Source organism: Dipteris shenzhenensis, chromosome 32, assembly GCF_047967505.1.
Source record: "Dipteris shenzhenensis isolate YYH24624 ecotype China chromosome 32, Dip_SZ_1.0, whole genome shotgun sequence".
Lineage (NCBI taxonomy): Eukaryota > Viridiplantae > Streptophyta > Polypodiopsida > Gleicheniales > Dipteridaceae > Dipteris > Dipteris shenzhenensis.
Genome location: NC_141627.1, coordinates 27209369 through 27222445, shown reverse-complemented (window position 1 = coordinate 27222445; position 13077 = coordinate 27209369). Strand labels below are relative to the sequence as shown.

General features: G+C 41.6%; 1 protein-coding gene across 1 annotated transcript in view; it reads right to left on the bottom strand.

Annotated features, from left to right (window-relative positions):
* Nucleotides 1-2876: 2876 nt before the first annotated feature.
* The window catches only part of LOC147880534 (NAD(P)-binding Rossmann-fold superfamily protein), a 30226-nt gene continuing 20025 nt past the window's right edge, over nucleotides 2877-13077 (bottom strand). Inside the window, exons 7-10 of the mRNA XM_087370779.1 lie at nucleotides 9082-9161; nucleotides 5399-5441; nucleotides 3434-3525; nucleotides 2877-3337 (exon numbers count right to left, since the gene is read on the bottom strand). Of these exons, the coding sequence (XP_087226905.1) occupies nucleotides 3167-3337; nucleotides 3434-3525; nucleotides 5399-5441; nucleotides 9082-9161 (386 nt within the window). The 3' untranslated portion in view covers nucleotides 2877-3166. The remainder of the gene's footprint in view (nucleotides 3338-3433; nucleotides 3526-5398; nucleotides 5442-9081; nucleotides 9162-13077) is intronic.

Sequence of the window (13077 nt, the reverse complement as noted above, 5' to 3'; positions counted from 1 at the left end):
ATTTACAGAGTCTAGAGGGCGAAGTGCAATTAAATAAGGCAACAACAATGCTTGATGCGACAAGAGCTATGTAGAATGAAAAGGAGCAAGCTCTATAGGATGACCTACTACGTTAGAGGATGCAAAGAAAAGAAAATATCACAATGAAGGGGTGTCAATGTTGTTCATGCATTGACGTAACAACCACCACGTTGTTTGCTATCATTGGGCTAGTTGCAACCACAGGGCTAGTTGCAAATAACGACCAGCTGGTTAAGTTCAACCACAGTGATTGTTCTTAAAGGCATAGATTTCCATTATACTCTTTACAATGAGCAGCTTGGTGGGTTGAAATCACAACCAGCATCATGCACTATGTAAGAAAAGAGCTAAAAGAGAGTTTGATTTCATTATACTAAAATAAATACATACGTTCATTTGCCACTGCATTATACTCTATTTTAGCAGTTTTACTACATACAGTCGCACTCTCATCTTGGTATCTAATAACATCATCGAGTCAATGCTTTATGTAATAAAGTAGAGTATGACTCCAACACACTCAAATAGATAGATATTATACTTCATCAATTCATAGAAGGCTTTCATGATCAATATATAATAACTTCATGGAGTGAATGATTTTTGTGCTTCTCAAGATATTAAATAACGTGTGTACGAGGTGATGTCCCAAGTGAGATGGGTGTGCAACAAGACTTTACCACTAAAATCTAGAACGAATTGGATGTCACTAATGTTATCACTCTAACCAAGTTTTTTTTTGTACGATTATGTGTTGCTCATTCTTATGAAACAATTTTTTCATTTAATGCAAATTGCAACACATTGTGAGGCATGAGCTCCTTTGATGAGGTTGTTGATGTAGATCCACGAAACTGAGACTTGGATCTATAGTAGCCTGCACTTGACAAATATGATTGACCAGGAACTTCTTTGCTTCTGGGTTTGGAGAACATTGTTGAAAAGGGCCTGCAAGAGTCCACTAAATGCAAGAGAATTTCCTTGGCCCTGTTGTGGACTCGTTAACCTTGCAACAACTAAGCAGGAGAGTTCAAATGAAGTGAAAGAACATCAACAGTCTACATAGGGAAGAAGGTGCACGAATTAAGTGTTAAGAAAAAAAAAAAGCCATCATAGAAAAGATTATATTGTGCAATTGCTGAATGAATGTTTCACTTATTTGGATGTATTTGTTTGCAAGTTTGCAGTAGAAGAAAGTAAAGGGGGTAGAAAATATCATTGGCAATCTAGAAGTTGTCAAACCAAATCTTGTCCCAATCAAGCAAACTAGGAGTTTGACACCATCCCAACCTAATGCATCCATTGCCAAGCAATATGCTTGCAAGAAATTGTAAAATTGCAATTAAATGTAATGTTTTAAAACACATCCAACAAATGCAATCTCATCTTATTCTGTAATGGTTAAGTTAAAATAAAATTTCAAAACAATATTATAAGCCCATTCTGTTCTTTTATATTTTACTTCTATATGGAGTCAAGTGTTGCAATTAATAAATATTTAATCTAGTTTGCATGCAAACAAAACAAAGAGCCCCACGTAACCCTTCTTGTTTGGAGGGCTCGTTGCAAGAAAAAAATGGCAAAGACGTATGTGGTGTGGCCTACAAATAAAGTTTCGATAATGTTACTTGGGAATCCGTTTCCTCATTATGCACTTGAATGGCCTCGTAATTCTCCACTCCCAAGAATCTAGAGAGGTAGGCACTCATATTAAATATGAATGGGTTATTGATGCAGCCATTCCTACAAGGCATTAAAAGCCTTCCACAACAGGCTAAGCTCCTTTATATGTGAAAAGTAAATGAGGGTGTCACACAAGCATTGTGCAAAAAGATGCATATGCCTTCTTGCAGTGTTTCCATGTGAGTAAAAAATATTACATTTGAACAATTTTCAAACAATGTGTGTATCTCATGTGAAGGCAACCTCCAAACTTTCTATAGGAGCATCACTCTTTTCTTTCTATAGCTCTCCTTTCAAAGCACACATTAAATGCACCGAGTGTGCACACACGCCCATGCATGTGCACATGAGTGTGTACCGATGCATGTGTATGTGCACTCACTTGTATACATTCGCACGTGCGCACCTACATGCCCATGAATGAGCATGTACCCACACGCGCACATACCTCAAATTGACAAAAAGGTAGCTATTTTCAAGAAAGACATTATTAGCACCTTCTAATCAACCTTGTCGCTAGGAAATTCCAAGCTTAATCTCACATCTTAAACTATGCCTAAGTATGGCTCACACATAGCTAGTTACATTTAGTTGCCTTGGTTACTTTTAGTTACTTTTTCACTTAACAAGTAAATTCATTCCATTGAAAACAATTAAAAAACCAACGTGGGAGAGTGAGAACTCTATCCTTGGCCTCTACAATATGAATAAACAACCATTCGGGGTGGCCTACAATTCCACATCATCACAAGTGGGGTTGAAAAAACAAGGAACAATCCCATGTCCTTGTGAACGGTATCAATCTCTCTCAAGCGGCTGCAGAGGTTCTACTGCATCTCTCCCACTACCTCTGGATAGTGTAAATGAGATCAATCCAAATGGAAGCTAATATATCAGTGGTAGTGGAAGCATGTCCGCCAGTTCTTTAAAATATAGAATACAAATGATCCAGATAGTTCAATGAAGTATAAGAAAAGGTCTTATGACACTGACACACAAACATGGTAAGACTGAAATGGTGCCCAGCGTTGCATCTGTTACAAAGGTTGTGATGGTCCTAGTACATCTCTTAGTTTATGAAGCAGCATTGCAAAACCAGAAAACAAGTGTTCATCATTAGAGAACTTGCTTTCATTGAATGTCTCTAAAATGCCGCTCAGCTATGATACTCATTGATCCTCATGAAAACATTTAAAGCTCTGGAAGTGACCGAGTACCAAATGGCTACAAAATGAAGGTTGTTTGTTGGAACAGAGTACACTATGGTGAGCAGAAATTATTTCTCAGAGAGAGGGATTTTAATTTCAACCATTATCAGTGAAGCTGTACAGAAACCTAGATAAACTACGAGGCATCATTCCTTTAAAAAATTTGTCTAAAATGCCATATTAACATCTTCTTCTTGGTAGTTTACTGATTCGGATGCAGCACGTTCACTATAATCTGGAAACAAGTATATGAATCAGCTATCTCCAAGACGAATGATTCCCCAAACATCTAGCACACCAGGAGGTACTGCATTGTCAACTGCAGCTCTGACTGCAGTTTTGGCAACTGCTGATGCTTTCACAGGTGGCACAAACAAGGGTCCAATCACTGGTATCTGGCTAGCACCTTTTGCATTCCGTAGCAACTGTAAGCAAGGGTAATGCAGTCAATAGAATAGCCAAGAATAGAATGAAATTAACATGGGTACATAAAGCATCAGATTACAAAGAGCAAACAGTACCATCTCAAGGGGGCCTCCCAAAACACTGAGTGGAACCTTCAAATTTCCAACCTGGCGGGTTCCATGAATAAATCCAGGTCTCAAAATAACACCTGAAGATGGTTCTCATCGTGTTCATTTCATTTAAGATAAAACAAACGTTCAAGAGAACACATCCTGAAATTACCTTGATACGCAAGTTACACTAAATACAAATCCCCCCCCCAAAAAAAACAAAACAAAGACACTAAAGTATTTACTACCTCAAAACAAGGGTTCATAGATTAGTTTCATCAGGCAAATTTCTAACTCCCACAACAGAGCTTATGCAAGGACCACAAAATATATGGCAAGGCTTAAAGGAAAACTATGAGCTTGTGCATAACAGCAGGATCCTCATGAATCTCTTAGTCCCTTGCCCCTGTGGCTCCTGATGTTATACCTAAGGCAATGGAACCTTGAAATTTTCTCCAGTCCCTTGCCCCTGTGCATTGTGTTACCCCACAAATGACAACTACAGTGAAAGAAGAAAGTAGCAATCCCACTTGGACATTATTCTTGCAATAAGTTAATGTATACTTTGGCAAAGTTTAAAAATATTATAGCTGCATCATATGGAAAAACTGTAGGCCTCCTTTGTAAACGAGTTGCCAAGTTTTACTGTATGTGTGATGAGACATTGTTTCATGCTTGCAGGGAGTGGAAATCACCCATAACATTTTGATTGTTTTCCTACCTTCCCCTCTCCCCTGCTAAGCCTCTCTCTCCTCCAACGCTTCAATCCCTTCGTTCCTTTCTTTTTTGCATCCCTTTTCTTCCACACACATTATTTCTATCCAATCTCTGTCATCAATTGAAGCACCTCCTCAAGCAGGTTGAGATGCTTCTGCTTCAACTCATACAGCACTATCTGCTCCATAAGCTTCCCTTGTCTCCTAATTCATGTTATAGAGCTCATTATACTAGTTGAGTGGCTCCTTGGACTGGTCATAGAACACACATTGCTTCATAAAAGGATACTTCGGGGTTTAGGGTTTAGGGCAGCTAAAACTAGTCATGCTGCCTCCCTTGCCCTTTCCAGCATTACTTGCACCCTCACCACTGTTTCTTCCCATGGTTCTTCTCTTCTTTTCCCATTGGTACTTCACCTCTGCAGCTCTTAGTGCCCTCCTCCCTCATCTTCCGGTCGTCCTCCTTCGTTTTACTTTGCTGTTTATCTTCTTGCCCTTTTGTTTTTAGCTCCTTTGCAGCCGCAAATAGCCTGGCTGAGCTTCCAATGCGTGGTTTACGGTTGACCCCATCTTCTAGTTGGCCCTGAGCAGTAGATCATGGAGGGCATTGTTTTACTGACGCTAGGGGGAAAGTACTCACGATTGTGTATTTCATATTAGTTAAAGGAGATCCAAAAGCCTGTCAGAATGTAGGTTTTGCTTGCTCGGACAAAGGTCCTCAGCTTTCTTTAGTTCAGGGAAACCAGATAGAATCTGATTTTATACTCATCCAGCTAGCCTACAAAGTAGCTACTGTCATTTCTACAGTTTACTTGGCATCTCTTGAACCAACCATGCTTTACCCCAAGAAGGATGTATACTCTATTGGATGGAATGTGCAATTCGACAACCTAAGCAAGGGATGCTATGAGAGGCCAGCAAAAGTGGAAACAAACACTTGATCCCTTGCGTATTAGCCTATTGGTACACTACTCTTGTGTCTTTCTCTTGAACTAACCATGCTTTACCCCAAGAAGGATGGCATTGCAACGGAAATGTCAAAAACATCCCAATAGCTTCTATTAAGCAGGATTCATAAATATTCCAGCAACTGCAGAAGCTCCCTTTCTTTATGATACCTTAATGTTTTGCATACAGGCCTTATCACTAAAGATACACATAAGTTTATCCAAACTAGAACAGATTGGCAAACACACAAAGACAAAAGAAACAACTCATCTCTATTGGACGAAAATTATAACGCAGCCTGGCTTACCTCCATATGGAAATTTAGCTTGCAATGCATTTTCGGCAGCCCTCTGGTTGACAACCAAAACTTTCATCAGCTCCAAAACTTAAATTTACAAAACATTAAAAAAGACATGCTAATTACAAATTTTATTTCTGAAACCCTCGAGATAACATTGAAGAACATTCAAGAGAACACTATAGGAATTAATAATGCAACAAAACTAGAAGCAATCAAAACAAAGTTATAAAGTTCTCTTTACAATGGTCAGAATTCTTGCTTTGTTTTGCAAGATTGATCAGACCTTGCTACACAAATATGATAGGCACAATGCTACTTCCAATGAAGCACATCTCGACACATTTCAAATTCTTGAACCATAGTTTCTCCTCTTTACTTCTTGTGCGGAGCCACTTTTCCAAACAACTAACCCACTACATAAAACCATAAACCCCTTGCTTGTGGATATGTAATTATTTGATATAGCTCTTTTGCAAAACAAGGAAATCTTGCAAGGGAAGCATATATAGGATCTTGCATTGTTTGACTCTCCAGCCAATGTAAAGACTTTCCCCAATCAATGATCCCTACCTACATAGGTTCACCATCAACCGTGAAATCAAGCATGTGGTTACAAGTATTAAAGTTTGTGTGTTTGAAAATCGTGAGTGCAGACTAATGACCATTTTGTGGAAATGAACACTGATCATTCACAAACAAACTTGGTGGCAAGAGATCTCAAAATCCATGCAAGGCTCTTTTTGTCGGTGAGATTGTACTTATCCATTTGGAATAAGTATCGAAGGAGGGAGAAAGAGACATGTACATATTGTGGATAGTTCCTCCATTAAAATATGGACTGACAACTCATAGCTCCTTTTCGTGTCCCATTCATCTTCATTTATTAGGCTTGCATTGTCAAAGATATACAGCAGTTTGTATTCAATTTGTATGCCGTACTTGTGCTCACAATATGTAACAGCTGCTGTCAAACCTTGCTCTTTTGGGCTGACCAAGCTGATGGCATCGACCTATACTCTTGTCCATCCTTGCATCTTGTTTTGCAGCTTTGAGTATTCTATAATGTGAAAACTTCAAACTTTGTCACAAATTCCACTTTTGGTTATGGCACACCACTTCAAGCCCGCAACACACTTATAGCCATGCCTTTTATGTACTCTACCATACAAAAAAGCAAATCAAATTGCCAAGAACTGCATGCATATTGAAGCTCCATAAAGCCTTTGCGGCTACAATTTATAGCAGCACGCATACAAGCCAAATTCTTTATAGACTTTTGCACATATGTGCAAGCTTCAACATTGGAGCAAGAAACAACACTAACAGCAAACCTCTACATTTGGTCAAGAAATATTGAAACATTCTACAAAATAGTACTCGTGTGTTCTTGTTGTATGTATTGCAGCCATCCATTCCTGTTATATTCATTCTTCTTGTATTGGCATATCCAGACCAATTATTTATTGTAATTTGACGTATTATCCTTCTTTATATTTGCCAAAAGTCATCAACGTTGTCTCCTTAAATTCATATCAATTATTTGAAAATCTTTTCAATTTGTATAAGGGCATTGAGGCTATGCATTTAAGACTTTAGGAGTACATGTTACTTATTTGCAAATACTGTCTTCAATTAAGTTACAAAATCCAAAAGGTATAATTAATGCGTTATTATTGGCCTTAAAAGAAATGTTGAAGGCACACAACTATGGCACATTTGAGTTTCTTGTCAGGAAAATTGACAACGAATGCGCAGACTTCAAGAAAGTTAACCAGAGGATCTCAACAAAGATGGACACTAGCACCATTGTAATCAGCAAGTGTATGGAATGGAAGAGTCGTACACAAACTGAATTTCCCGAATGAGTAAAAGATCAAAGACCCGAATGGGTGGTAGTGAGCACCATTACTGATAGAATGGATAAAACTTCTTCAAACTTCTACACGAAGCACCATCAGATCAAACAAGCCTCTAGCAAAGAGTACTACTAACAAAAATTGGGCAACATAGTTAGATGAGCCATTGTAAATTCACACAACTTCTACTTCAAATGAGCTGCCAAAACAAAAGGGAGAACATGAATAAGTTTCTCCATATTGGCCAATTTTTTTTTTTTGTTCTTGGAAAAAAACGAACTTCTATAAATACTGGAAATCTGGATAAAAAAGAAATGACATCTGAACTAATCCAGACAGTGGAATGCCAAATGGCCCTGTGGCAATATATTTAAAGAATAAGCCACGGTTCCACACTTCACGCAGTCCCTATTGCTTAAGAGACATGAAATGACAGCCAAGAGTAGTGCACACAAATTGTTGGAGGATCAATAAAATAAAATGTGCTCAATGCTCTACAAAAGGAAATTACTGCAATAATGGTGTCGATTTGTTAGCAAAGGAAACACCATAACACCCTGAACCCACAAGTCAGGAGAAGCATAACACAATCCCTTCAAAAGGCATCTAATTAATCTACAACCAGATTTAGTTCCTAGACTTGGACCTTTCTTATAGGTAGCCTAATTAAAGGTGTAATCAAGAATCTAAAGACACGAAAAGTCAGAGACCATTCATGAGACTTCTCGACTCCAAGAATAGAAGGAAGATTCCAAGTCTTTAACATGATACCTTTATACTCATAGTTTGCACAGCTCATTAGCAGTGTTTAATACCCTTTAAAACAAGGTTATTGATTTCATAAATTTATTCTTTGTCAAACACACGTGTTAGAAATATCAATTATGCAGCGCTTATGTATTGATTTGTGATAGAATTGTGAGGGGAAGCATGACAAGGTGTTATTGTTGTTAAGAGATTTGGTATCAGCCTAATAGCTCTAATATGAATTATAAATTGTAACTACCACAAAACTAGGTGCAGAAGGTCTACATAAAAGATGGACATGACATGATCTGGTGGGTCTTTTCCTATGAGTTTGCTCATGGAGCTCCTTTTCAATTTGGAGCTTAATAACTCCAACCAAGTGTAGACCTTCTTGTACAGCATCTTGGGCCAGAGATGACGGTTTGAGATGGTCTGACCTACATATTACAAGCTATATGGTCCTCAGTCCAATGTTAGGTGATGAGTAACCTTGCCAACCCTATATTATTATACCCAAACGTGCATCTAGGACGATAGAGGTACAGGGAAGGTTTTGGTAAGCCAGAGCTTCCAAATGAATCAACATCCCATTATAGAACCCCAACATATTTTACAAGTAAATGTATGAGGAAATTGGCTTCAACAACAGCTTGCGGTTAGTCATCTCAGGTCACTCTTTGCAGGCATTCAATTTAGGTCATCCATGTATCTTTACTCCTTCAAGCAGATGAACTCCTCTGTGTGAGATCCTCACATAGTAATATCATTGGGATTCTGCCGCGTTACTTGAATCCACTACTTTAGTATAACACTTGATTTCCACCATATGCCAGAAGCAATGGCTATTGACTTGAACTTCACGGATTCAATGGCTTCAAGAAACAAAACGCCTGCTCTTCACAAGATTATATAAAAATTGCACTACCCCAACCAAATTAAAAAAAAAACATTGAGATTTCTTAAGGAATATATGTTTAAAATTACATTACTAGTTTTATCTAGATTCAAAAAGTAGAGTATGAAAAAGAGGACATGGAATAGCACATTCGTAGAAAGCAAGCTCACATACATAATACAGCAACTAACCTTGCCCTCATAGTAGCCTCGCAAAATGAATGATGGAAATCCGAAGTCCAATGCTGATATGTAAACAAAACGCTTCACTCCTGAAAAAGCACCAAGTAAGGCATTCACGATTATCAAATATCTGCCTTGCATTTTGGTTACCCTAGTGTATCACATAGGATCAACAATCTGTAATAAAGTTATGTTTGGCTTTTAGTTTCTTTCAAGAATACTTCAAGGGCCCTTGATGATGTTCGACATTCAAATTGATATTCCACGTTTCATATACCTTATAGTTTTTCTCAATTGGACTCAGCCAGGTAGCTGCATTTACTTTCTTTGATTCCACTCCTGACCCAGATCATTACAGCTCATTCTCACATGCCTAGGTCAAGAAGATGCTGCATTCTACTAGAGGAACAGCTCATGGGATGGGTGTTTAATTGCTCCTTACACGGAATTGGGAGTTATTTTCGGGATCCCTTAATAAATGCTGCTTCAGCATGACTTGCAAAGGGGAGGGGCAGCAAAGTGGGTACAATGATGATTACAAGACAGCTATGGGTAGTTACGTCAGAAGTTGACGATCAGAGAAAACGCCGAAAGAGCGATGTTCATATAGCTAGACGCGTCACGCATGACAAGAAAGTACGGCATGAAGCAGGAATATCCACAGCCCATAGGCTGGCAACAGACCATACAGGTTTTTGGTGTAGAACAAAGGATGGAAACAAGATGTGTTGGGTGATGTTACACCAGATGCTGAGTATGCCAAAACCCTCTAGGAGCATGTAGGAGCTGAAAAAATGCCTCTGATCACCAATAGTGACGCTTGTTTGAATAACTCACTTGAGGATGTCAGTAAGGGACTTAAGAAACTGGCCGATGGGATTGCAGCAGACACTGCACAATTATGCTTACAGATGCTGAAATGGACCGGGCCCAAAGCTATGGAATGGATTCTGAATATACTGTACGTAGCCATGCAACAAGGCTTCCCTGTAGACTGGCAAGAAAATTGGGTGAAGCCCATTTTTCAAGGGCGGAGAAAGAAAGAAAGAAAGAAATTTTATTAGAGTCTTCGGAAGACCGATGGGTCTATGAGACTGAAAGAAAACCTGATACAAATCACAGTAAGGGTGGAGCTACTGAAACGAGCATCATCACCCGTGCTGAATCCTAAGTCTGATCATACATAATCAAATACATCTAGATGTAACAATGAAAAGAAAAAGACTGGAGCGGAGCGGAATCCTCCGTATGTCATGTCGCCCTGGCTGGTGCATAGCCGGTGATGGGACGCTAGCGCCCGTCAAGGGGTGCTGTGCGTCTCGGTCTCTTGGACGAGGCTCGATGCAAAACCACAGCCACCATGACTCCCATGGGACGTACCCCAAGTCTAAACAATGACAGGAGATCCCCCAGAGTGATCTGTGTGTCCCCTTGATGTCTCATGTGTCGTGCTACAGTCGTCGGGTCGGGGTCTCTGTCACGCTTGCGGCTAGAGACTGGGCGATCAATGTCACTCAATGGGAAGAACTTTGTGATCCTGCTCTGAGAGGTGTCTGATGATGTGGCCAAGCCCCGTCGCCTGAGTAAGTACTCTATGTGTCGGACCCCCTCGTGAATGAAGGCCGCGAGGCATCTCTGATCTGGGTAGGCGAGGAATCTAGAAAGGAGCCCGAAGCCGTCTTTGAAGAGACAGTGGTAGCGACCTCGGATCTTGTAGTACATTGGGCACCTGAAAATAAAATGCTCCTCCGACTCAACCTCCTGACAGTCACACAATATGCATAAGCGATGCTCCCTAGGGATCCCCTCTGCTCTGCCGCTCTCTATGCGGAGGCGGTGTGATGATACCCAAAACTGTCCGATGGAGATCCGTAGTGAGTGAGGCATATGAAGCTCAGTGTACCCCGGTGGTGTGATGAATCCCTCCTCCGAAATACAAAGACAGTAATCTCTGTAGAAACTCAACTTCACTGGAAGCTCCCTCGGCTCCAACCAGGTCCTAAAGGTGTGTAGCTGCAGGAGATCCTCTCAAATGACCTGGTTGGTGGCCCGATCGGGATGGTGGGTGGGAGTACCAGAGGGGCATCTAAACTGTATTGAAAAGGAGGTATTCTATCAATGTGAAACCCTAGTCTCACAAACCATCTGTGAGTCTGTGCATGCCAGCATCGCTCGTCTCCCTCTGCTGCCAACCTCATGGAGGAATTGAGAGCCAACCATGGCAACCTCTATCTCCCTGATGTGCAGTCCCCATATGATCTAACCCGGTGTAGTTATGTGATGGCCTGAAAGGCTGCATCTAGCTGGAGTGGAGAAGCACCAAACTCGGCCTGAATGATGTGATGTGGTACAAACGGTTTCCCCCGGATCATCCGTGAGAGCATGAGGATCTGCAGGCGCTTCACCCGTGTCCACTCTATCTCTAACATGTCAGGTCCCCAAGAAGGGCTGCCATACATACCGGCTGGTCGGACCAGGGAGTCGAAGAGAAGAGCCTTGGTCCGAGGATCCTGGAAGTGGGAGTGGAAGCATTGTCTCTCTAGCCGAGCCAGTGAGGCGTATTCCCTACTCAGTCTGGCTTGCATCGCTGGTCTCATTGTGAAGATCGGGCCGGAGAAGATGACCCCCAAGTAAGTGTATGAGGATACGATCTCAACCAGTGACCCACCGAAAGTGAATTGCTTCCGTTGCATGTTTTCTCGAGGTGTTAAAGATCATGACCTTGGTCTTGCCAAGGTTGACCTCCAAATCATGGAATAAACAAAAAGCCTGCAGTGCATCCAGGTGTCGCTGGAGCCCCTTGGGTGTGGATGACAATAGTGCCACGTCATTTGCATAAAGAAGAATCCTGATGATGATCCCGGCAAGTGAGCAATCAATCCCTCCGAACGCCCCCATGAAAGTCTTAAGCTATCGATGTAGAGGCCAAACAGTATTGGTGATAAGGGACAACCCTGTTTGACCCCTATGGTACTCAAGATCTCATCTGTCCAACCTGCACTTGTCCGAACTCGGCCTGAGACTCTCTCATAAAGTGCCATGACTGCCCAGATGATCTCCTGATCAAATCGCAGTGTCTGTAGGCGTGTGATGAGACGAGCTTGAGGTACTGTGTCAAAGGCTTTGCGGAAATCCACAAAGCAACAATATACCCTCTCCTTCCGTGATCTGGCCTCCTTAATGACACTCCTGAATGTGAGTATGTGATCCATAGTCCCATGGTCTTTCCTGAAACCGGCCTGACCCTCTGCTCTAAGCCCTCTCATCCCTGCGAACAGGCTGACCGACACATCCAATACAGCTGCATAGATCTTGGACATCACATGTCCAATCATGATAGTCCTATAGTTACTCGGGTCCATGGGATCCCCTGCCTTGTGGATGGGGGTGATGGTGTTGAGTGTCCAAGTGCGGGGGAAGCCAAGGCAAACAGCGTCATTGAATAGCTTTGCTAGGATTGGGGCTAACGTGCTGATCCCATATGTGATAAACTCAGTGCATAGCCCCTCGTGATCCTTAGCTCGGCCATTATCCAGTTTCAATGTCGCGTCCTTGACTCCCCCTCTGGTGAACAATGTGCAAGTGGTGGGGCGAGGTGTGTGTATGAGATCTGGAGTGGGCTGGTGTGGGACATCATAAAGATGGTGTGCATATGTGTGCCAGACTCTCGTGTCGATGACGGGTGATGGAGACCTACGCTCAAGGAATCTCCGCAAAAAATCCTTAGAGTTGTTGCTGTACAAGATGTTCAGCAGCTCCTCATTTCGACAAAGAAATGCATGCTTCTTCCGACGTACGAGACGTCGGTACTTGCGTACCGTGTCTCGTGTGTTCGGGAGGTGACATCTGGTTTCAAGTCGGAGCTATCGGCGATAAGCCTCGCACTCCGCATCGTACCAATTGTTGCAGGGTACAGAACCAAGAGGTGGTGGTCTAGTGGACCGTGTGGTGTGGGGAAAGATTTGGAGGGCAGCCTCGTGGAGTTTGGGACTAATCAGGGCAGCA